Here is a 25,968-nt window from a genome sequence, read left to right on the forward strand (position 1 = left end):
AGAATAGCCCTCATAAGTCAAATGATGATTCTCTCTTAATGAGCTGCGGGGACAGGAGGCGAGCTTTAGGGGCTCTATTGATGCTGTGACTCAGAGCCGGCCTCTGTGTGTGCGTGTGTGCGTGTGTGTGTGTGTGTGTGTGTGTGTGTGTGTGTGTGTGTGTGTGTGTGTGTGTGTGTGTGTGTGAGTGTGTGTGTGTGTGTGTGTGAGAGTGTGAGCCAGAAAGGGACTCACTCTTTTGTAACGAGACAGATCTGATTTGGCCGAGCGCGCAGGAAAACACGCTGATGATAACGGTTAAACACACCACCCTACTCCTCCACTCTCACACACACACACACACACACACAACAGTCCTCCACCCCTCCAATTACATCTCTTTGGTTAATCTTCCCTTTCACAACTGTGCTGTTGGCAGAATGACAACCTTCTGGGTTGTGTGATGGTTATTATGCTTTTCAAACACCTCTGTTTGTGTGTTTCCTTATCAGAAATCGTATGTGCAAGTCTTTTGTTATTTGCGTCTTTGTGTGCGTGCTGAATTTTATTGCGGTGAAATCAGTTAATTAATGATTTGGTGATTTCAGTGATTAAAGACTTGTGCGCGTTTATGTCCACGCTGAACATTCAGTCCCCTTGAGGCTCAACAAACGATGCCAAAGGCCTCAACTTCCTGCTGATTTAGTAAAAACTGACTTTAAAGCCACGCTGGTACTTTTTCCTTAGCGTGTAACGCTGCACCCTGCCGACAAGCGCACGGCATTGGCTGCACAGTAGTGGCTGCACGCGGTGCGGCGCCGGATCAGCGCGGCTCGGCCCTCGTACTGATGATAATGAAGGAAGTCGGCCACGGCAATTAACGCACTTATGGTGATGAACTGTGGGCCGCTTTGGATTTAGGAAGTTGATAAGCTGCTCTCAACACAAACAGGTCCATTAGTATATCTTCTTTTGTTGAAAGAGGTTTAGAAAATCAGACGTATTCGTGGAAGAAGTAACCAGCTTCCTTTTGCCCCTCAAGTGTCCCGGTTTCATAAGGAAAAGAATTATGATGAAGACGTGAAAAGGGAGAGTTGTCGATGTGCATCTCTGGCTTTATCCCGTCTCTTCCTCCTCTTTTGATTTATCTTGTCACCTAATTAGCCGCCCTGCTGGACGACTTGTTGGGCCTCCTTCTTTTCTTAATCGTATCATTTAGTTGCGGTTTAGACTTTGCCAAAGGCATCTGACCGTGACGTGCTGTGTCACCGATCTGCTCTGCAGTACAGCACGCAGATAAACAACCAGGCAGTCTTGATTAAAATGCTGAGGAAGGCAGCGTGGTCGTCCTGGGCGTCTGCATGAGGCACCTCCATTGTCAGCATAGCTTTCTTCTGATGTGGATGTTTGCGGTTGGGTGTAACTGGGTGATTTGCAGAATCGTCTCCAATGAAAAGCACATCTGGCTGAGTGAGTGATGAAGTGCATCTTTTAGTTACAACTTCAGTCTGCTCCAGTGAAAAGGTTATTTGTGTAGCTTAATATCACATGAATGGTCTTCTAATCTCTGAGATGACAGGAGAATCTTCTTAGAGACCCTGAGATAAACTGGAGGAAACCTCACCGGGTAAATTCAAAATGAGACGGCTCCCTCCTTGGACATCTTCCAGGGGCGACGCTGGATCTTTATTTTGAAACCCTAAACTCGTTATCGGGACTATAAGTAATAATGTCATTTTAACAATGTAGCAAATCTATCTGATGTAGGATGAAACAGAAAAGGAACATGACATTTCCCAACTAGAAGTTGGCTCTTTCCTAAAGGTTATTTTGAATATTACGCAATACTGTTTTTAGTTGTGTTTGTCTTGAAATGTTTCTTTCCTGTTTATTTGTTTGCTGTATTTTATTCCTTTCAGTTTCTTCAAAGCCAACGTTTTTCTGCTTGTCCTGTTCTTTGGCGATTTAATATAAGATTATATCTCGTGTTGCATCATGTTCTTTTGTTCTTTAACTGTTGTTGTTCTTTTTTAAACTTATTTTTAAAGTGTTATATAATAAGTCCTCGTGAAATAAGTCAACTGTTTCTGTGTAAGTGTGTGAATGTGTTGCATGAGTTAGAAGGTTTTATATTATATTATTAGGACAAATACATATATTGGTCCAACACTATTTCATGCTAGTTAGGTGAGGGTTAATAAGGGTGTCATCATGGAGAAAGTGGGTTTAATAAAGGTGAGTTGATGTCGTACAAATTATCCTGCCTTTTTTCCTTTTTTTTCTATTGAGCATCTTTTTTAATAAACTTTGATTGTGCCTTTATGGTCATAAAAACATACCAAATACCACATTCCTTTCCCTCCCTCATCTCAGTGAATAATTCGTGCTGTATATTTTTATAACAAAGGGTCAATACTCAGCTATTCTCTGAGGTCCATTGCATTTCTCTCCTCCTTTCGTCCTAATGCACATTTCTTCCATTCCTGCTGCTCATCCTCTTTCTGTTTTCTCCATGTCTCCTCCTCCTCCTCCCTCCCTCCTCTCCTCCACAGCCCTGTTGTTAGCTGATGGTAAGCTGCCCATTCCCCCCTCAGCATCTCCACTGACCATCTTTTTCTGTGTGTTCGCTGCGGTTTCAACATCGGCCTTGAATTTTAGGCTCCAGGTTGCATGATGTGATATCTCCGAGGACGACGGTTTGGGTGGTTTATTTTGATGCAGATGAAGATTTTGCACCACACTTACAAATAAACTGCATACAAGTGTTTTGTATCCACCTCTGCTGTCACCGTGACAAAGAACACGCTCCTTTGCAGCACTCTGTCGCACTTAAAGATGGATCGGCAGATTTAATTAATCATAAATCCATAAATCATGTTCTCCAGTCAAAAGCAAGATACTAAGACTTGATAACCGTAAAATAATTTGCAGATCTAATATTAGAAATTTAATTACCTTTTGTGGTAGTGGGTTATTATTAATTTATTTTAACTTCTCCCCTGTGAAGGAAATTGTGTCATGTAGAAGTGAAGTGTGGAGCAGGCGAAGGGCTCGATAATCAATTTTTAAACATGAGCAAAAGAAGTCCTGTCAAGACTTGAGGGTGCACACTGTCTCGGGTGTGTAATTGATTTAGCTTAAAAGTACACGTGTGTGTGTGTGTGTGGCAGAACTCGTGCGCTGGTATATTATGCATGTGTGTGTGCGTGTGCTTTCCTGCGGACACTCCCTCCTATCGGGGGGGGACCGGGCTGTGATCTTTAATGGCATCATTAATATTTAACGGTAAGCGTGTTGTCAGCAAAGAGCAGCAGGCTGGGACTCGTATAGGAGATGACAAGGTCTCTGCACCAGGTGGCTCAGTGGGGCTGTCACACACACACACACACACACAGGCGGAGCGGGATGAGAGGCCCTTTGGATGCACAGCCGCTCCTTCTTGATAGAGTTTGACAGCACGGAATTGATGTCATGGCGCTCGTCGTGGAGTCGCCGTGCGCTCAGGAGCTCCGTGAAGCATCGTGGCTTCGTTCTAGAGCCGAGCGGCCGAGGACACATCTGAGAGGGGCTGATCGGGTCTTTAGGAGGACTCACTTTGAATGGAAGGCCGTGGAAGTATTCGTAGTGTGCAGTCATGCAGACTGTTTGAGGTTCACCGTTTTTTAAAAATCTGTCATTCCACAGAAGAAAACCCTCTTCGATCAACTTAAAGTGAAAGTTTTAGCTATTAGTTTAATGTGACATTTAAAACATTTAACAGTCTCAGTCTTAAATCCCTCACTGCTGATTAGCGGGACCATAACAGACCCCCCCCCCCCCCTCCCGCCGCCCTAAAAGAAGTCAGTGAACATCTGCACAATGTCAGGTTGGAGACGGTATCTCAAAAACAAATGAGTGACTTGGCATTTTGGGGAATGTCAGACCTTTTAGAACCAAGTATTTCTTCACTGCCGTATTTAACACAAGTGCTCTTCACCATGTTTCAGGAACTTGAAAGTCAATGGAAAACTCCAACTCGTCTGGATAAAAGTAGAACAACGGGAAGTGCATGAGCGTTTGTCTAACCTTTGACTAACAAAGTCAGAAGACAACATTGCACTGATTGATTGCGACATACATGACTGCATGAAATACGCCATAGGAAACCAATCTTGTCTCTCTGTAGAGCCTGAGCTGAAGGTTGAATACATTCAAATTGATACCAGTGAAGCATCGCTCTGATGTTTTGTTTGTACGCTGTGCAATGCAACATGCTAATCAGTTGAGCATCCCCTTATTTTTATTGCCATCTTTCCCGCTGTGATTCCTCTTTGTGTTTTGCTCTCTCGCCCTCCGCGCTCAGATGTAACAGACAGGAAGATGACGTCGGACGAGGAGGAGGCCAGGCGCATCGCAGAGATGGGAAAACCGGTGCTGGGGGAACACTCCAAGCTGGAAGTCATTATTGAGGAATCATACGAGTTTAAGGTGGGAAAGATTACTCATGGAAGGTAGTGTGAATAGTGGTGCTGGAAATAGTGTGTTCCGTGCAGTCAAACAGATAACAGATGCAGAAGCAGTTGCTCTTTAGACACCTTGGAACCCACAGGAATGCATTTCTGGAGATGTGGTCCGTAGTGCATTCTCTAACCCTCCCCAAACAAACGACATACCCACCATGTTTGTTTTCCGCCGCGTGGCTTCATCATGAATTCAACGGAGGTTTCCGCTGCCTGGCACTGGATGCCACTGCCATCGTGTGGCGAAGCGCGTTTATTTCTTCTGCTGAAGCAGCCGCTGAACTTAAATAACGGATGGCTTTCATTCTTGCATCGCAGAGCACGGTGGACAAGCTGATCAAGAAGACCAACCTGGCGCTGGTGGTGGGAACCAACTCCTGGAGAGACCAGTTCATGGAGGCCATTACAGTCAGTGCAGGTACTGTGGACATTGCGTGGTTCCTGCTCTGGCTTATTGGGCTGCATGCAAATACACTGGAATATCAGTGTGCCCCACTTAACAAGCTCACCGGTGTTTGTCATCTCTCATTTTTACGTCTGGGGATCTAAAGTACCCACTAACAATCCTTAAACAGGCCTTCCTATGTCACAATTAGGCTTATTACAAAATACGGTTTGAGAACGACCTTTTCAACGGTGCACCAATTAAAGCGGACTGGCCTTTTTCAGGAGGGGGGGCTTAAAGAGACACCTGTTAAACTGAGCTTGAAAGACGGATGGAGAATACAGGTGTAGTCAGACCGACACATGCAGATATTCATTATATTAATACAAACATGCAACCCAAAATACATGTTTGTCCCTAAAAGCACACAATATGTCCCCATTAAAGGAATAATCAATCCTGCAGTTGCTTATTCGCCGTCTTCCTTTTTGCTTAGCTAACTTTCTAGCAGCGGTAGCTTCATCTACAGATGGATGAGGGGTATCTACCTTCTCATCTAAATCTCAGCATATTGAAAACCATCCTCTCTAAATATTGGCCGCCACCAACCGCAAGCCCAACACGTTGGCGTCAGTGTGAGCCTCCAAGAACTCAATTAGCTGAAATCCTCTGCACTTGAAGCTCCGGAATAATCTCACGCGCGTCTAGAGAAAACTCATCCATCATGTCGGGGGCGACATGCGGCATGAGATGAGCCTGCAGTGCAGTGCCTGCACCGCGTAGTGGCCGCCGTGATGGCCGGGCTTTGTCACTTTGGAGCTTGAAATATTTAATCCAGCGGGGCTCTTTATTTTTTCATGGTCCACCCTCGGCTGAAAAATGCATGCGACTCACGCGGCCTGACGCTTTGAATCAGCGCAGTGTCCTTGCCGTCCGACTGAGGGTCCTGGGAGCAGTTGGCCCACAGAGGACGACCCGGCTCCTCCACCTAAGGAGGATGACCACTCACATTTAAATATTTAGCTGTTCCAAGACGACACTTTTATGTAGCGGGGCGCACGGGGAGCGCGCTCTGCTTTGACGGAACAAATGGAGGGAGTGGTGCCGAGTCTGTGACCTTTAGCCAACAGCAACGTGTCCCTTTGAACATGATGCGTCCTGAATCCGTGCTACAACCTGTTTTTTTCCCCGGCTGTAAGCAGCTCTTCCATTTCCCTTGAGCAGTGCATGTGGCGCTGTTGTGTCCATCAACAGCCCTCTCTTAAATCAACCTCATTTATAACAGAGCGCTGTCGGCTTTATGTACATGTAAAACATGTATACGTTGTTTTTTTGTTATACACACAACAGTAACCAGACAGCAACCAGACAAAAGTGAACGTTATGAGAACGTTGTTCTCCCCCTCGACCCCTCTGTCACCCCTAACCCTCCCTAATCGATCCTTAAACTCCCTTCAATCAGATGAGGATGAGGAGGACACGGGGGAGGAGAGGCTGCCGTCCTGCTTCGACTACGTCATGCACTTCCTCACCGTCTTCTGGAAGGTCCTGTTCGCTTGCGTCCCTCCCACGGACTACCTGAACGGCTGGGCCTGCTTCATCGTGTCCATCGTGCTCATCGGCCTGCTCACGGCCGTCATCGGCGACCTGGCGTCCCACTTCGGCTGCACCATCGGCCTCAAGGACTCAGTCACCGCTGTGGTGTTCGTTGCACTCGGCACATCTGTCCCAGGTGAGGAAAGAATCTTGTTTAATTTAGTCGTGTTTGTGATGTGAAAATGTGTCGTCTGCCGTTTTGTTTTTGACGCTGAGCTTTTGAGACTCTTTCAAACATGATTTGGCAGCGAGACGGCTGATATTCTTATTTCCTCCAAACTGACATTTTCACCCGACAGGAACAATATGTCACTAAAAACTTTCACTCTCAGCACATTTTTTATTAAAGGTCCTGTGTGCAGCATTAATAAATCATCACTGCGTTCAATCTGAAAATAAAAAATGTATAAATATAAACAAACAAACAACACAGAGAAGATTGCCAGCCTTCGCTGCTGTAATTTATATTTTGAGTGGCAGGCGGACTTGGCAGGAAATGAACATTTGCCCCCAAAATGTGGAATGAATAATTTATCTTCTTCAGAAAACTGAAAGGTCTAGTTTCAAATGAGGGGAAACACTGACAGACGAAACCAGCACGAACAATAATAATTATCTTAATGGTCTGGAATTCTCAAATAAATTAGACAAGATAGTTAGCTGTGAACAAAGTATATGTCTTACAACAATATCAAGTTCCATTAGCAATATATTATTATATTATATATTGTATATTATACAAAGTGGGCAGGAAAAGATGATGTCGAAAGATTTCTTCATTTGAATCCGAATGTGATGACTTTTCTCCCTACGCAGACACCTTTGCCAGTAAGGTATCAGCAGTCCAGGACACCTACGCAGACGCCTCCATCGGGAACGTGACCGGCAGCAACGCCGTCAACGTCTTCCTGGGAATCGGCCTGGCCTGGTCGGTGGCGGCTATCTACTGGCACATGAAGGGGAAGCCGTTCGTGGTGGAAGCCGGCTCCCTGGCCTTCTCCGTCACTCTCTTCACCATCTTCGCCTTCCTGGCCATCTCGGTGCTGCTTTACCGGCGCCGGGCGCATATCGGAGGAGAACTGGGCGGGCCCCGGGGACACAGACTGGCCACGTCAGCCTTCCTTTTCGGCCTGTGGTTCCTTTACATCCTCTTCTCCAGTCTGGAGACCTACTGTCATATAGAGGGTTTCTAAACAGGAAAGACAGAACATGCAGCGGTTCAAATACAGCCAAATTCTCACTGGGGAATTTGGGTCAGTCTTGTATGTTAGAAACGACAGGAGCGGTAGACCCAAGGTTTTCCCCCTCTCTCTCTCTCTCTCTCTCTCTCTCTCTCTATGTCTCTCTCCCTCAACCCCTGCTGTAAGGATGCTTGGAGGTGAGTGTCCTGCCCTCTAGTGCTGACGGAGTAAGCGAGTGTGCTTACAGTTGGGATTGGGTTTCCACCGAGTCCAGGAGATGCCGAGGTGGTCCGGCATTCCACTGGAAGAGACCGCAGTAATATCTGGAGAGAGATGAGTTAATCAGAGGTCTATATTTTTCTCAACATCTGGCAAGAACGACTTTTGAAAAAAAAAAGGTATTTTGGGGATAAAAATGCAAACAATAAATTAAAAAAAAAAGTAAAACACCCACACTCAAAGAGGGGATAAGAGGACTATTTTCTGATCTATGTTAAAGAATTGCTAAATATGATATTGTAAAAGGGTGACAGTGGGATGGAGTCATAGTATTTATTTTTATTTGCTAAGTTTCCTAAGCAGCACTGCAGTGTTATCAGAAATCACACGAAGAGGAAGAAGAGGAGGAGGAGGAAGAGGAGGATGAGGAGGAGTGCAGTGTTCACACAGGCCGACAAATCACCATTCAAACAGTCGAGGAGGAAGAGCTGGACACGGTCAAACTACCCTGAACATTACTTCCGTACTCTATACGTATCTATATATGATATATATTTCCATATTTTCTGTATATTTTGAATATTTGTTTAAATGTGGTCACCGTCTGCTCAGCAACAGAGGATTGCTGTGAAAGAGCGGATGGGAGAGGGAGGGGGGGTCTAACTATATACTGGAATGATGTTTTCACAGAGTTATGTATCTTGCCTAGGTAAAAGTATGCCATCGTATTTTATTTAGTTATGGATATCTTGGTCTCACTCGAGTTTTCACCTTTTGAGTCAGAAAAAAAGAAGAAAAAAAAAACTGCGTTGCTGCAGAGATAAATGCAAAGGTATTTTTGTACTTTTCCTTCCATGCACTTTGCTGCATAGCTCTATTTATGGAGCCTTCTACTTGTGCACGTGCAAAAGGCCGACAATAAAGGTGTCACTATGGACTGAACAGAGAGCCTGCGGAGGGAGAGGCGTTCGCTGCAGCCGCCCACAATGAACAGCTCTTTGCTCAACTTAAGGGTTTCTTCCTACAATGGTGCCTAACCATTTTAAAAAGCTGCATTAATATATTTTTGGCCACTCGGGTGCAGCACAAAACACGACATCTGGCATTTGATAACCTTACAGGGCGGCATAGCATCATTGTGTCGAGCGCCTGGATTTTATTGCGTGGTACCCGTATGTGCTGAGGTGAAGTAACCCAAAGTCCTCACGCCGCTGACTGCTAGCGGCTGCTGAGCACAAGGTGGAGGGTTTCTATTGTTACTCATGTTCCTGGGTTCTACTTTTTAGAAACAAGTTCAAGCCTTCATTATTTTAACAACAAATAAAACTAAAACCGTCAGCATTGTTTGGTGTGTCTGGATTGTTGACCTAGATTTGCAATAACTGTTGCCTGGTGACATTGTACCTGCAATAGATGACGTGGGCCAGCGTTTGCAATCATAGGGAGTCGTGGGTTTTTTTAAACCTATAGATGTTAGTCAGATTTTCACATTTAGCACTGTTTTGTTGGTTTTTGGGCTTTTAGGTTGGTTTTTAGGCTGGATACTACCTTTGATTGATGAGGGTGACGGCTTACTTTTGAGTTTTACAATTAGTGCAGCTTTAACAAAAATATATCCTAATTAAATACAAAATCTGAGTGGTCTGTTGTAGGTATTTTGTTGGCTGCGCTTTAGAAAAATGACTCACATTTGGCTCAACACTTTTCCATAACAGCCTTTACTTTATTCATTATGTAAAGAGGGGGGGGGGGGTCAGTGCTGCTCATTTTGGTTGGAAACTCTTCAGAGAAGAAGCAGGTGTGGGTGTGAATATGAAAGAAGCCGGATACTAAATGCTGGTTCACACACGACTGGTGCTTTGTTTATGAAAACAATAGAACCCCCCCCCACAAATGATGGATGTTGGAACTCCCAGTAGTAGTAAGCAGTAGAAAAATATGCTTCTAACTTAATTTGAATAAACGTTAATATATAATAAGTCCATTCTTGGCTAATTTAAAACCACCAGAGATTACCAAAGAGGTGTGAGGAAACATCTGCTAAGAAAAAGAAACGGAGGAGTGAGTAAGTGGCAGTGACACTGTGTTGCCGCGAGGGGGGGTGTCAATCTGTAGTCCCTGTGGTCCTCCCTTCTTCTATTTGTCCACGTAGCGCTCTTCCCCCTCCTCTTCGTCCTCAGTGTTCTTCCTTTGTGGTGGGCAGTGTTGTAAATACGTCTTGTGGTTGAATCGGATGCCCTTTTCCAGGCCCTGGACCAAACCTGCTCACCCCACTGCGTCTCTATCGGCCTATCACACGTAAACACACACACACACACACACATGCAGAGTAAGTGATGGATCCACTGCTGCACAGGAGGGAGGACACTAGGCCGACTGTCCCACTGAGAGGCAACAGAAAAACCAACATTATGTACATAATATTCAGTGTATGTTTACATAGACACGGCATAGGTGTCCTGGGGAGGGGTGGGGAGGGTGGAGGGAGGGGGGGGGGCATGTCAACAAGTCTCACATCCCATCTACAGCTTCATCTGAGCCAGTTTTTATTATCTTATCTTTTTTGGGGCTCACTTTGTCGCCCTTTTCCTTGTTCAAAATCCTGAAATATTTTCAATATTGAGTTCAGCAGGTGTTGATGATGTCACAGAATTACCAGTGTTCCTATTTTTATCTTTGCCTTTAGAGGCTGTTTGTGTTGTTTCTTTGGTAGTACTCTTGATTTTCATTTTCCGGGGGTGTGATGCTCTGAACGGCGGCCAGTGTGAGTTTGTGTGCCGTGCATGTTGCCAGGCTGCGTCCTCTTCACACTAGTGTGTGTGTGTGTGTGTGTGTGTGTGTGTGCATCCAGGTGAGGTTCTTCTTGACAGGAGCTCTCATTTGAATCTGTCATTATGTCTTAATTCTGTAAAAGAGCAAAAATATTTATTATCCATGTCATCTCTTAAGGCAGCATTTTTTTTCTTTTCATCGACGTTTAGAAATTGGACTGATGATGTTGTGAGACACTGAGTGCTTAATTGATCGGTTGAATACTGTTCTTTTTTACTTCTTTGTTTAACAGAGAGGGACATATTTTAATGGTTGGGTGTTTTTTTCTGGCCTTCAATGAGATGTCAAAATTAAAAAAAAAAAAAAAAAGCCAATTTCCAAAGCTCAAAAGTGTTTTGAGATTAAAGTGTTTTGTTTATTTTACTGTGAAATAAAAGCAGCTTTCTGGTTCACAAGCAAACGCTAGTCGTACTGACTAAACTCGAGCCGATATCGTCTGTCTTTGAATCCGACTATTCGGCGTGTCGTCACTATCCAGTCTTGTATCAGGAATTTTTAGATTTAGAAACGATTTTTTGGAGAAAGACACAAACCGAATCTTCAACACTCACAAAAAACTTAACATGATCTCCAAGTAATCATGTTATTTGGGGTTTCCCAAAACAACAGCTGTATGTTGCATCAGTGCACGTTCCCTTTACATTACACTGCAGTGAAAAAGCACTTACGTGTGTCTCAAATTTCAAATTGTCACATGGAGGTGTGATTCTTTTCATTTTGTATAGATACTCTTTGTAAATTTTGTTGAAACCAGTTATCTCATACATTTATATCAATGCTCTTCATATCTGTATTTTGCCCTTCACTGCATATATTAAATAAACAGAACTGAATATTTGCATCAATATCTAGCAAACCACCCCGGTAGAGTTAAGTCACACCACCTATTTCCCGCTTTTTTAATTAGTTGAGAGACGACGGTCCTGTAAGCTGTGGAACAGTCACTGAGTGATGCTTTTGTTCAAATCTGTAGTTCATTCTGGGGTTCTCTGATACATAAAACCTTAAATAATTATCAAGGGGTCCTGTCTCTCTCCCTTCAATACACTTTGTCTTCAGACACTTTGTCTTAAATTTCAAATTTTATATATCCTCATTCTGGCTTTTAAAACTACAACGTAAGCTGTTTTTTTACTCCTAAACATTTTAATTCAGTTTATCATAATTTTCATAAATTATGTAAACATAACGAAGCATTTTTATTTTTTTATTTCATTAACTTTCCCAGCAACCAATGGGCTTCCTTACACACGTCACATGCTGTCTTATACGTCATAGTCTCAATACCTTCTTTTTTTTCACTTCACCACCTCTGTGTGACTACACTGATGATGTCCTGTATCCATTCATATAAATACAAACCCCCAAAATGCAAAAAGAAATGAGTGAGAAAGTGAGACCAAACATGTGAAACACTGTTATTGCATCTCCAGTGTTTGTGCAGCACAGGTTTAAATGTCCCCGACGCTCGGGGTGTATTCCCGATGTCTCACCACGTTACTTTAGTGTTTTGTTAAAGTAACATTTTTTAAAATCTCTTACAAACAGGAGAGACTTTTGACACACACACACACACACACACACACACACACACACACACACACACACACACACACACACACACACACACACACACACAAAGACACACACCTTTTCTTCTCATCACACCGTTGAAATAGTTGGGATTGTTCATTTGACTATTTGTTATGTTGACTGTTTTTTTTATCTCCTTTCTATGGATTATGTTTTTATTTCAGGGAATTATGCATGGAATTGATTATTAGTTGAGTATTTCGTTATGTTTTGCTCATTTATTTTTTGTGGCTAGGGGGGGGGGGGGCTGTCAATAACTAAATAAAGCAGACAATTTGAAGAAAACTAAACGCTTCCTTGTTTGATTGACGTGCAGCCGGTTCGCGCTGCTTGGAAGGGGACCAGCTACTGACGCTGAGCGGAGGGCGGGACCTAAGCTGCCGCTGATGTGTCTCTCCGCCAATAGGAAACCGGGAACGATTCGCACGTTGGTACGATTGGCTTAAAACAAAGACGACCGCATCCGAAGGGTTGCGGCGATGATTGGGTGAAGGATTGTGCATTGGAAACCATCAAGCTGGGGCCGTGTTTTTGTTAGCGGCCAGCTGGGACTGAAAGACTGACAGACGGACAGACGGACAGACGATGCTGCAGAATGCTGCTTCTGTTTCCCTGCAGCGTGTGTGTGCGGGATTAGCCGCTACTTAGCGTTGTGTGTTGCATGTGCGGACGCTGCGCGCCGCGGGCCGCCAGCCAGCCAGCCAGCCGGCCGGCCGCGTCAGGTGGATGCGCCTGCCAGTGATCCAGGTCGCTCCTATGGATCGCGTCCATGGATGTCTTCAAACCCGCTCTGGACAATCGTTTGAGTCCCAAGGCGTGCGTTTCCTCGTCGGAAGAAGCAGAGGCAGATGTTTTTCGCTGGCCGAGACCGGATGATGCCATCAGCGCCGCGCCGGATGCGGCGCCCGCCGCGCGGGGCTTCTGGACGGCCGTGTTTGACTATGAAGCGACCGCGGACGACGAGCTCAGCCTGCGGAGGGGCGACCTGGTGGAGGTGCTGTCCAAAGACTCCCTGGTGTCCGGGGACGAGGGCTGGTGGACCGGGATGATAGCAGACCGGGTTGGCATTTTCCCGTCCAATTATGTGAGCAACGGGAACGGCATCCCGGAGGAGACACGGCACACCTCGGAGCAGCAGTACTCCGTGCCTCCTCTGGACCGTGAGTACCCCCATTGTGCTAAACCAATACGGGGCTGGCGCTGCTGCTGTGTGGGTCCATGCTTGTCTCTCGTCAGAAGGCCGGAGACACAAACGCCCGTTGTGATGCTGTGTCATGGTGGGCGCAGTGCTCTCCGGTTGGCCTAGAAACGGGCCGGCCCATCCTCACAGCATCAGGACCATTCTCCATCACACCGCTTGTCAATGCCAGCAGGCAGCTGCAATCTGTGATGCTCCCCGCCTCAAATTGCATTGCACAACGTGCTCGGCACGGGGAACATGTTAACTGGGCGCGCAAGTCCTGCGTGTGCAAATATTGCCATTGGATAAAGCCATAAGGAATTGCAGTGGCGTGATATGCGTTGCAATGTCATGGTGCTTGATAGTGTGTTTGCAAGACTGTGCTGCAAGGTAGAAAGACATGTCATATTGTGCTTGCGGAGAAACGCTCCTGGGGCTAAACGTGCAGGCAAGGCCAGGTTCAGTAAGCAGAAGCAGTTTATATGGAAACTAGGAAACACTTCTGTGCCAGCTGTGTGCTAACAGTTGCTCGTCAGCAGCAAAACCACCGACCGATAGTTACAAATCCTGCGTGTGTGTGCATCAGCTTCAACGGGCAAATAAAGGTTGCACTTTAAGGACGGAGATTACAAGCACCGCCTCAGCTTTCTTTGTTGGCTGTCTAGGTCTTTGCTAGTTTTTCATCTCCTCATACTCTGCAGAAGATGGCCTATTTTCACAACCCACCTGAAATATTCATCAAGGTCAGTCTGCTTAGCAGACGGTTAGGGATCCACAACACGGGAGAAAGACTTAAGGACAGATAGAGTGAGCAGAATTCGAAACAGCCATAAAAATAAAGCCTGCTGTTAACAACATCTCTCACACACACCTTTCATTTAAATGGTTTCTTTCTTTCTTTCTTCCTTCTCCTCACGTCCCAGCCAGACTTGAGCACGGATACTCACACTTGTGTGATACCAGGAGCGGGAGTTTCTCCATCCTGTATTTGGGGCAGCAGGGTGGCTCAGTGAAGGCATCCTTCAGCTCAATGACCTGGTTTTGAGGTTATGAAGAGCAATGTTGAGGGATGAGATTGTAAATGTTTTGCCTCTCTGAATCTGTGACCTTTTACCCCTGCATCTCTCCTCAGTCCTGGAGATTGATTTCTCGGAGCTGACCCTGGGCGAAATCATCGGCGTGGGCGGTTTTGGAAAAGTCTACCGCGCAGTGTGGCGGGGTTCAGAGGTGGCGGTGAAGGCCGCCCGGCGGGACCCCGACGAGGACCCGGAGCAGACTCTGGAGAGCGTGCGCCAGGAGGCCAAACTCTTCGCCATGCTCAACCATCCCAACATTATGGGTCTGCTGGGGGTCTGTCTGCAGGAGCCCAACCTGTGTCTGATCATGGAGTACGCCCGGGGAGGCCCCCTCAATCGGGCCCTCGCTGGGAAACGCATCCCTCCGTGCACGCTGGTGGACTGGGCAGTGCAGATCGCCAGGGGCATACTGTACCTCCACAGCCAGGCCATCGTCCCCATTATTCACCGGGACCTCAAGTCCAGCAACAGTAAGTCTCCCTCGCTCTCGTTCTCCGTCCACAGCGTGGGGGTTTCTGCTTGCTTTTGAGTCCGCAGATGACGAATGACCTACCATTCTGATTGTTATTATTAATATGAGAATTGTTTGTGGAGTTTTCAAATTGGTTTTTGGATTTCTTTTTTAAAAAGACTGGAAAATATTGACCAATTCCTAATGTAATTTCCAGTGTGTGAATGTGAAGACGTCACATTGCTTATTATTTCTGAACAACAGTCGGAATCTCCTATTTTTTAAAGTTTCAAAATATATAATCGGGACACAGTGATAACACAGTGATCCCTCGCATAACACGCAAGCTGGAACAAAAGGATGTTTAACTTTTCTCTTGAGAAATTATTTGAAATGATACATTCCTAAACGTAAGTAGTAAAAGTAAAAGATCATGGTTCTGTTCACTGACCAATCAGTTTATCATATTTCATAATTCTGTGTTTTAAATTGTAGATTTGTAGTTAGAACGTACTTTGAAACATCACCGCGGGTTCTAGCAGCTTCTGAACCACTCAAAACAATTTCGAATTAGAGGCTCCACTAAATCAGATCAACATTAACTATACTTGTCAATTGTCCTTTGTGTCTTTAGTGCGTTTGTTGCATAGTTTCCGGCATGTGGCAAAACGTGCAGTATCCTGTAATGGAATGATGAAGTCTCGTGTTTCGTCCAGGCTTTCTGTTGCACGCTGTGATTTTCACTGATAATAATCACAGTTGGTAAAATAGAGCAGAAAGCAAAAGGAGTTTGCATGTATATTTGTGAAGCAGTTGTAATCTTGCATTTTACCCAACTGGATCCCCTAAATCCCAAGCCTATTACTGGGGATTTGTCCGGCGCTCCGCCCCAGCCTCCTTCCTATTGGTGGCTCCGACTACCCTCACAGACAGCTTCTCGCCTGCCATTGGTTCTTCTCCGATGATCAGCTCAAGCGCTTCACCCCCAATAGGATGCTTTTAAGGTGTTAAATCCGGCTAACCAGTGGCCATCCTGATCTCTCGGGGGCCGTACATCACGCCGCTCCACACTTTTACTTTTTAATCCACAGCCCGGGTCTTATCCAGAGTTTGTCTTTGCTTTCTCATCCATGAACCTAATTGTAGTTTTTACGTGATTTAAAATAAGGAGTTCTTTGTTTGTCACGTATAAAATAAAAAGATGACACATTAGGATATAACAGTTTAGGAAATCTACATGTGACTTTTGGAGTTCCTTTCTTTCTTTGTGTGGTCTGGACCGCTGGGCTGAGAAGCTCTAGTGGTTCTGGAGGACGTGGCACGCGGAGACTCCACCCTGTGACGCATCGCGGTGGTGAGGAAGTGGCTGGTGGAAATATCATGACGCCCGGTGTCTACAAAATACCCAAAGGCTCATAAAGCCGTAACAGTTTAACAGTTTAAGTAACATTGGGCTTCTACGGATGAAGATGACCGTTTATCAGTTTTTGTCCAGATTAAAGTAAATGGGGAATGAGGGAGGGGAATGACATCAGGCTATCGTGGACTCCGCTGTAACCGGATGTAACCACTATAGCCCCAAATTAGTGGTTTAGTTCTACTTAAGTAAACTATACTAAACAACTTTGGTCCCCCTTAAAATTACTTACGCAGGCTAATTACTAATTACTCATTACTGTGTCGATCCTGTGATTTCATTTATTTGTAATTCATCAGGTGTTTTCCAATACTTTGTTCCACTACTAAATACCTGCCAAACAATTTACATTCCCATCAGCCTCAGACGACTTGTTGCTTATTAGCTAATGTGAGCAAAATCAACTAAGATGAAGAACGTTCTGTAATAAACATCGGCATGTTAGCATTGTTATTGGAGGGATATTGGCTAAGCTTTCATCTCTAAGCATCCCGGTACTGATGCACAGCAGAATGGGGCAGCTAGTAAGGTTGCAGACAGTATTGTTGTCACTTTATATTCAGTACACCTAATGTGATCACCTGGTGGAACACCACACCTTGGTGTTTCCTTTCCTACTCGCATGGGGTTTTTCCCGCCGCCTTAGGACCTGCCACTAGTCTCCTGAGTCAATTAAGTTATTGTGAGCGATTCTTTTGCTCCGTAGTCAGCAAAACAAATATTGGACCCATTCGTAGGAGCCATACGAACAGCCTGATACACTCACACACTCTCACCTAATCTGGTCAAATGTTATACATGCAAATAAAATCTTGTCTTTCCCTGACAAATTAATGTGAAATTTGAAAGCAGCGTGACTTTTTTTCAATCATTTTCCTCAGCAGCATCCAACAAATTACTTTTGCTGACGTGAATGCGGAACAACCTCAGTGGTGCATTAAACTTGGGAGTGACGGCAGCAAACACTTAATTCATGACGGTCTGGTCTGGTTTGTAGTCTCAGCCTCCCTTTCACGCAGCGTGCCGCTTAGCAGAGGCCCTCATCTGAAGCACTGTGCATTACAGTAAGTGCATACGTTGGGCCTCGGGGGGAATCAGCCGGGCGGGTCTCATGTTCCGTCTCTTGAGCTACACAGGAGCAGGACTTTTCTTTTGCCACACGTCTGGGTTTTGGTTTCTTTGGGAAGTGCGTCTGTAGCATCGGAACCCACATGAGAAGCACATGAAGGGGCGCTTGATGTGCAGTGCAACCTGCAGACACACCCTCTCCACTGGGCACAGCCACAGCAGATGGCCTGGCACTGTGGACCTGAATGGGGGGGAGAGAGAGAGAGAGAGCCTGTGGTTTTTTTAGAGCCTAAGAGGCTATTTCTGTAGTATTGCTGTTCGTTTGAAATGTCACGACTGTGCTTTCCGCTGCCGTATAGTGGCTCACTGTCTCTTCACTTCTCTCTCTTTTCTTTACTCTGCTTTTATCCTTCCAATTCTTTCACCGCGGCCTCCCGCCCCCCGTTTTCGCTCATCCACCATGTTTTGCGTTCCCACATGCGTTGTGTTTTGTCGCGACCTCCTCCTCCTCCCGCTGCCCCTCCCAACGTTACACTCCTCGTGACCCGAAACCCCCTTTTTTTTTTTTTTACTTTACCGTCAACCCATTGCCTATTTGCATCCTCCCCCCACCACCCCACCCCCATCGCATCACCCCGCTCCCCCTTCACCGGCCACCTCAGTCCTGATCCTTGAGAGGGTCGAGATGGAGGACCTCAGCAACAAGACTCTGAAGATCACAGACTTCGGGCTGGCTCGGGAGTGGCACCGCACCACCAAGATGAGCGCCGCCGGCACCTACGCCTGGATGGCTCCCGAAGTCATCCGCTCATCCACCTTCTCCAAGGGTAGCGACGTGTGGAGGTGGGCAGAGGAAGCAAAAAGCCAAAAAACTGCTGCAGTTGGTAGAACTGGTCTGGAGAAAACGGCAGACCTTTTTTCACTATGCACAGGAGAAGGTTCAGCTGTTGCTGTAGTAACAAAGCACAGACTAGATGAGGCTAAAGAGTACGTGTAACTATAATTACACATGCAACATTAACTTGGAGGAGCGCGAGATTTCATCTTGTGTGGTTCTCTTATGTGAGAGTTTTATGCAAACACAGATAAATATAACTCAATGGGTTATAGAACTGTACATTTAATGAATCCTTTTTTCCTTTTGAAATACAGGACTTGTTACTTGTCACATATGCGGTGAAATGCAGTTTGACCTTTAGTCTGTGCTCAATGGGTTACACAATAAAGAGTAAGAATTGCTATGAGAAAAATAAATATAACAAATAACAATATCAAGATGACACAATGTGATGTAAGCATAACAATGCTGACATGTATGTTGGCTCTATGTAGGTGGCATTTTATTTGATCCAAACGGTCAATTATATAAAGTTGCTGATTCATTTCAAACTGATAATGACATGCCGTATTTTTAGCAACGATTCCCAACATTTAATGACTAGGTTCTCAAATGTGAGACTTACTCTGACATTATGTCTGTCTTTAGGGGTTTGACTGCTGCTTGTACTAAACGAGCAAATTAAAGACCTCCTGGACCTTGAGTCTGATGTATTCATAGATTAAATGGGGAATAAATTTAAGTAATAACTTAAATATTCATGTTTCTGTCTGATCTGCATGTCAAACAGGTTTTAGACGTGTTAACACAACTGTACCTAAATGGCTTTTGCTCTGTACATGAACCTCGTGGTTTTTGTTTTAGCTTTTGACATCTAGTTCTCAATATATGACCGTGCAAATGTGAAAATCATCAGTATGGGATTCATTGTCACGCTGCAGTCAGGCTTTGCTGTAATGAGTCATTCTTCTCACTTTTCCTCTGTGGCGTCTGTCTTCCCACATGCGGTGGCATTCACAGTCTGGCTCCGCTGTTCAGGACTGAATGGTTTCCTTCTTGAACGGGATAAACGTGTGATCAGTGAGGAGAAGCTGCATTCATTACAAGAGCTACGATAAGAAGGCCCATGTCTTTTAGTAGGATGAATGTCATAGATGTAATAAATGGTGCTGCTAGACTGGCCTTTAATAAATAGATAAGCACCAACAAATATGGATTCAACCAGAATATTAGAAATTTGATGACCTCCACCTTCTTTGATTATTTAGATTTGTTGCAGATCTTTTTTTGTGTGGTTTAGGCTTTGTTTTTTGCGTTACTCTTTTGAGATTTTCTTATTTTGAGCTTTTCTTTCTCAACTTGGTATTTACATCCGAGCAAAATATTGCCGTTCTAAAAAAGCGTTGATTTCTGTTTTTCAAATCGTGTCCTTTGCTGTAGATACAAACTACATTTCGGCAAAAGTCCTGCTTGACATTCCTATAATCATACACACATTCTTCAGAACCGTTCTTAAACCTTCACATTTTATAACGTGAACATTCAAATAGTGTCTATGAGTAGCTACACATTCATTCAGCACCAATGTCTTTGTTTTTCTTTCTTCTTTTCTTTCCAACAATAAAGCTTTGGCGTGCTGTTGTGGGAGCTGCTGACCGGAGAAGTTCCCTTCCGTGGCATCGATAGTCTTGCAGTGGCTTATGGCGTGGCGATGAACAAGCTGGCTTTGCCCATTCCCTTGACCTGTCCTGAGCCCTTTGCACGTCTTATGGAAGGTAAGGTAGAGCAAAGAATCCTCTCCAAATGCTATGTTCATTATATGCACTTGTCTTCAAACTGTTTTGTAATGGAGAGCAAACACACCTGTCCGTTTATGTGCCAGAAAATGTACAAATGATCGATATTTGATCACTTTTCAAAGGACCAAAATATTTCTTTTCTGAGGCAAATTGGACTCAATTGTTTCATATTGTGCCGTAGACACTTAAATCCCCCCAGTGCGGGACTAATAAAGGACTATCTTATCTTAGAATGCTGGAGCTCAGACCCACACTCCCGACCGCAGTTCACATTAATTCTGGACCAGCTGACGGCCATCGAAGAGTCTGGCTTTTTTGAGATGCCAGCGGAGTCCTTCCACTCTCTGCAGGATGACTGGAAACTGGAGATCCAGGAGATGTTTGATCAGCTTAGGACCAAGGAGAAGGTAAAGACGAGGGGTCTTCATGTTGAGTGTGTGCTCCTCTCTAATGGCACACATGGTGTTCGGACGTTCTCCCATCTTGTCGTTTTCTCTTCCCTCAGGAGCTGCGGTCGTGGGAGGAGGAGCTGACCCAAGCTGCCCTGCAGCAGAAATGCCAGGAGGAGGCGTTGAGGAGGCGCGAGCAGGAGCTAGCCGAGCGGGAGATCCACATCCTGGAGCGAGAGCTCAACATAATCATTCACCAGCTCTACCAGGAAAAGCCCCACGTGGAGAGCAGGCAGGGCAAGTTCCGCCGCAACCGCCTCAAAGTCAAGGATGGAAACAGGATCAGCTTACCTTCAGGTACCGAAACCAAACTGTGTGTCATCATAAGGACCAACATCCACTTTAATATATATAATATAGTCATATCATCAACACAAAGAAAGTTTGAGTTTGTTTGTGTTGCCTTGAATAAAGAGGTGATTTCTCTTGACCTTTGTCCGTTAGATATTGTCATTAGATTTTCTTGGTATTAGATTACAAATGTTATGTTGTTTTAATGATTTTATCCTTATTTAGATTTTCAGCACAAAATCACAGTGCAGGCGTCTCCCTCACACGATCGGCGGAGGAGTTTGCTCAGCAGCGGTTCCAGTCCACCGAGCAGCCCCCCGATGCTGTCCCGCCTCAGAGCCATCCAACGTGAGCACCATCAGACTTTCATATTTAAAATTTGATTCAATAATATTTTGATGTTATTCTCCAACGATTGTTTTTTTCTCAGTTATTCATTAGATTTCATATCCATTCTCATAATGTGTTGTTTTTTTAAAATGTCTTGTTTTCCAGTCACTCCAAGGGAGGGATATACAGCCTGGGGTCGACACTCAGGCTGCCATCAGGATGAAGAGGACGGTGAGAGGAAGGGCTCCAGGAAAAAGGGCAGAACCCGCGGCTGTGGCCCGTACAGGGAGCACAGCGCCGACGCCACGTGAGTCTACAGCTCGTCTCTGCGTTTCTGACCGCTGTGGCGGGAGGCATCATCATTTCAGGTTTTCCATCTGTCATGTAATTCCATCTGTGTGAGTCCGTTTGGTACGTCTGTAATTTATTAAATGTGGTAGGTCAAAGGTCACTGTGCCCTTACATTGCTGGCCAAAGCTCAATAGTTCACATGCTATCTAATTCACAAAAATGTGAAATAAAATCAAATGAAGTGACGGCCATTGCAACTGGCGCCAACAAATGCTATTTTAGTCAATTTGTCAGTTTACAAAAAGGCGAAATAGTAAGAAAATCTGTCTTTTATCCTTTGAACCCGACAGTGTGAAGCCTCCCCACGAAGGCAGCAGGCAGCGGTCCTGCAGCGCCCCAAACCTTCGCAGATCCCCGAGGCACAGTCCCGCAGTTCCTGGAGTTCCCAGCCTCGTGGAGATGGGTAAGCAGGGCCGGCTCCCTCTGTCCGACATGCAGCTTGCACACTACACAGCTGCACAGCTATAGTCTGAAGGTTAAGGCAGGAGCCGACTGTAAAACCTGGAAGGAGAAAGCGAGAGACGGATTGTTTCCTCGCATGCGGCTCACAGATGTGCAGAATTAGCTGATCCCCCAAAAAAGCATTGTGCATTGGTAAACACTGGTAAAAATACATGTATGTCGTAGCGGGCCTCCACATTTCTGAGCAATGGTAAGTACATTCTCTTTGTTTCCTTCCTGTTTACATGCTCCATAATAATCCTGTTTTTTAGAAAATGAAGACTGCTGCTTCACTACTGAGCCGGGGGCGGCTCCTGATCAGTCCTACCTCTGCATACCCTTCCAAAAGGAGGGCCACGCGACCCCCGCTGCCGCCGCTGCTGCTGACGGTGACGGAGGTGAGTGCTGCCCAGGCGGCCAGGTTCCGGGGACACCGCCATGCAGGAAGAGTCCCGGCGGGGGTCGGCGGTCCGAGCTGGTCCTGCTGGGCTGTGGAGCTCTGCTGGCAGCCGTCGGACTGGGCTGCAACCTTCTGACCCTGGCCCAACCGGAGGAGAACATCAAATCCAGATGGGAAGGTTTCTTCCACAGATCAGGGGGCCAGAGGCGGAGCACCAGCCCACCGACCCGCAGACTGTTCCGGCGGGAGAGCCCGCTCAAACCCTCGGCGCCCTCGCTGCCGGAGCGCGGCTTGCCCCCCTCTTACACCCTGTTGTCTTTGTCATCGGTGTCCGACTGCAACTCCACCCGCTCGCTTCTGCGCTCCGACAGCGAGGAGCTGCTGGTCTGCCGCTCCGCCTCCCCGCTCAAACGCCATCCGGCCGCCCAAACCCCGACCAACCCGCTGGTCAACACCCACCTCGAGAGCTTCAAGCGCAACCCCCGGCAGTCTCTCACACCCACGCATGTGCCATCCGCCCCGTGTTCCTCGCGTGTTCTGCGTCGGACGCCATCAGACGGCGCCATCAAGAAGAGCTGCCCTTCTAATAATCTGGAACCTTTGCCAGAAACGATGGCATTTGAGAACACAGGTAGAGTCTGCTGTATGTTTTAACAGCTTATGCAGTCATAGTTTTGGCGATTTGACACTTGATATTTGATGGTCCTGGTAACCAATCGATTTATGGGGCAAACCTCATCAATTTTGATCGGGAAATAATGGTTTTCTTCTCTCTTCCTCTTCACAACAGGAGGCTTCAGAGGTTTAAAAGAAGACTGTCCAAAGGTCCCCCGGCTCCCCGATCCAAATCTTGTGTTCCCTCCAACTCCCCGTCGCCGCTGTGCTCCTGAACGCCCCAAAACCCTTGACTTCGTGGCCCGGCCTCGGCCCTCCCCGCGGGCCCACTGCGACAAGTTTTGGGCGGAAGCAAGGCCCAGGGGGAACGGACAAAACCTGGGCAGCGGCGAGTCCCCCGCCCACACCTCCAGCATAGAGACTCCCCCGACCGTGGAGTTCGGTAGGGACCCGGCGGTCCTGCCCACCCCAATGGAGGCCCCGACGCCCTACTCGCCCCGGAAGAAGGAAAACCTGTTGGATCGGTTGGATGAGGGACAGTGCCGGGATGGAACCGTACCACTCTGTAAGCCCGAGACCAGCTTTCCCAAAGACTCCCCTTATCGCCACAGACCTGGATACTGGTCCTGAGTCGGCCCCATGCAGCCCTTCAGCGGAGGGGGGCGGCTGTTACCCTTTGGATGCTCAGCTCGGCGTCAATCAGCACTGACGGAATTAATCTGTTTTAGCTTTAATCAGGATTTAGTGAGGGGGGGGGGGCTCACCTATCTATTGCCGTTGAATTACAGGAAGTCCTTTTTTACTGTGAATTTTACCTAACATTTGTTGTTTTGGGATCCTTAAATTTGGGTTAGAGAAGTATTTTGAGACAGCCGGGGTTTTCTGATGCGTCAGAGTGACTTCATTTTGTTCCTTTGCACAGAATCCCCGTCATTCCCCATTCGAAATGATTTCTTTGCGGATGAACTAACTAATCGGCTCCGAGGCAGCATGGCAATGACAGTTTCACAAAGCTTTAAATTTCTATTTTTATTTCAAGTTTCACTTCAAGATTGTGCATTTAATGAAGTGCACTTTTAGAAAGCATCATGAATGTAAAGCTTCCGGCTTTTCACGTCATCAAAAAAAAAAAAGCATTGTCTTGTCGGTAACCGCGTCATGTTATTTTAACTCCTCTGCATAACTCACTCTCCTGTGCTGGTGGCTCACGGAGTCATCACCACTTGTACACAGCAATATCCCAGAAGATGGAGACGGAGGATATTGTTGTATATTATGCGCACTTATTTGCTTATTTAACCCGCGGTGTCAGCACAATAATGTCTGGCACCGTTTTGAGCCCCTCTACGGTGAACTGTACTATAAAGAAGAAGGTTTGGCTTATTGTTGGGTCCAAAACACTGACAGGAAGTCCCAACGGGATACGTGACCGTCCATTCTTTGTGATCCTGTCAGATCGGCTTGATGAAGCATTTCTTATTCAAACTAAAGAGCGATGGTTGTGTTTGTAAGTCGTCTGCCTCATGTGTGTTTGATGAAGATCGAATGAAGGATGTAATGTATGAAAGTGACAAACTGCACAAATGTTGAAGCAGGCCCTGGTGGCATGTCGAAGTTCATTCCTGATTATTTGTATTTATTGATTCATTTCTTATTTATTTTTATAATTCAATGCATTTTGCCTTGATTTTTGAGACCTGTAAATGTCTATGAATGTTCTTGGAGATTACTGTGGCTTCAAACAAGATGGACTCACATTTTACTTGCTTTATATTGATTTGTGTGTTTCACACAATTTAAATAAGGTCTTTGTTTTGAACATTTTTAACAATGATGTATGATGTTGAGTAGTTCGAATCCAACCATAGAACTAAAGCTGACACGATGAGTTGCTGTATCAATATTATGAAGTGAAAACATTCCCAATTCCAGGCTCTGAAATGTGAGAATTGGCTGTTTTTCTTCATCTTGTCTTAACGTCTGGGCTGTTGTCCTGAACAAACAAGCAATTTGATGACTATACAGGCTTAAGTGAACTTGTTGAAAATGGCTTAATTATCGACGGATTATTCAAAAATGTAAGTATTAGTTGCCGCTCCAAATCCAACAATCAATTAAGTTATTTAAGTGAGCTTAATGCATGAAAGCTGGTCCGTGCACATTTCTGGTTTCTGCTTTTGACATTTGTTTGTTTCGAGTAGACCGAGTTGGTTTGACGAGGGAATTCCGGATACTGGAAGTGACTGACGCAGTCACAGATGGGAAATTCCACCTGTCCACAGGTTCCAGAAGCTAGTAATCAACTATTTGAAGATACAAATATGACTCTGCTCTTCATGCCTGTTTTCTCTTTTGATTCTCAAATGTTAAGTGGCCTCTCAGCCCGGATGACGGAATCCTCTGAGATTTGATCCGTCCTCATTCCGGAGGGTGACCCAATGTACGCGTAAATGCAAATGCTTGTTCTCTAGCGACTGTGCAGAATGTGAACATGCTCGATTTACTGTACACCAGTATTTCAGCTGAGGGTGCTAGTTGAAACTAAGCTCTATTGTCTGACTCGTCGCCACGGTGTCGTTATCTGTCTGAAATGTTACCACGAATAAGCTGATTTTACTGTTGCTGAAGGACATTGTTCAAGTTGGTAATAATACTGTTATGGATTGACATGTATTTGCACTGGAACACGCTGATTTGAGTAAAATCCTAGGAAACGATCTAACTGGGTCGCCATTACTTTTATTAGGATCTCTGTTCCCCTAATGTGTATACGATCGTTATTTTCATTATAATAAATCAAACTATTCAAGAGATATAAGGGGTAGTTCAGACCGATGAACCAATCGGCCAAACGCAGTGTTAAAGCATCTTTCAGCTCATTGTTTTGGCTCAAAGGTTTGCTGTTTTGCTTCACTCTCGCGGCTCTTGTTGTGATGTTTGTTTGTTTGTTTGTTTTTCCCCGCACAGTGTTGCATTCA

The 25,968-nt window shown here is 45.6% G+C and overlaps 2 protein-coding genes across 7 annotated transcripts in view; both read left to right on the forward strand.

The window, feature by feature from the left end:
* The window catches only part of slc8a3 (solute carrier family 8 member 3), an 87,053-nt gene extending 75,935 nt beyond the window's left edge, over nucleotides 1-11,118 (forward strand). For 3 of the 6 annotated variants that reach the window (XM_078089781.1, XM_078089783.1, XM_078089782.1), the window contains exons 5-9: nucleotides 2,532-2,549; nucleotides 4,322-4,446; nucleotides 4,797-4,896; nucleotides 6,326-6,595; nucleotides 7,276-7,707. In XM_078089781.1, the coding sequence (XP_077945907.1) occupies nucleotides 2,532-2,549; nucleotides 4,322-4,446; nucleotides 4,797-4,896; nucleotides 6,326-6,595; nucleotides 7,276-7,652 (890 nt within the window). In that variant the 3' untranslated portion in view covers nucleotides 7,653-7,707. Of the gene's footprint in view, nucleotides 1-2,531; nucleotides 2,550-4,321; nucleotides 4,447-4,796; nucleotides 4,897-6,325; nucleotides 6,596-7,275 lie in introns of all 6 variants that reach the window. The other 3 variants (XM_040198752.2, XM_040198756.2, XM_040198755.2) reach the window with 2 other exon arrangements.
* Nucleotides 11,119-12,761: 1,643 nt separating this feature from the next.
* Nucleotides 12,762-25,799, forward strand: map3k9 (mitogen-activated protein kinase kinase kinase 9). Its single transcript, XM_040198751.2, has 11 exons — nucleotides 12,762-13,444; nucleotides 14,597-15,010; nucleotides 18,139-18,319; nucleotides 19,941-20,089; nucleotides 20,345-20,520; nucleotides 20,619-20,859; nucleotides 21,079-21,201; nucleotides 21,349-21,490; nucleotides 21,825-21,937; nucleotides 22,248-23,006; nucleotides 23,166-25,799. The coding sequence occupies exons 1-11, from the start codon at nucleotides 13,054-13,056 to the stop codon at nucleotides 23,618-23,620; spliced, it is 3,144 nt and encodes a 1,047-aa protein (XP_040054685.2). The 5' UTR covers nucleotides 12,762-13,053; the 3' UTR covers nucleotides 23,621-25,799.
* The last annotated feature ends 169 nt before the right edge of the window (nucleotides 25,800-25,968 follow it).

Source organism: Gasterosteus aculeatus, chromosome 15 (genome assembly GCF_964276395.1).
Source record: "Gasterosteus aculeatus chromosome 15, fGasAcu3.hap1.1, whole genome shotgun sequence".
NCBI classification, from domain to species: domain Eukaryota; kingdom Metazoa; phylum Chordata; class Actinopteri; order Perciformes; family Gasterosteidae; genus Gasterosteus; species Gasterosteus aculeatus.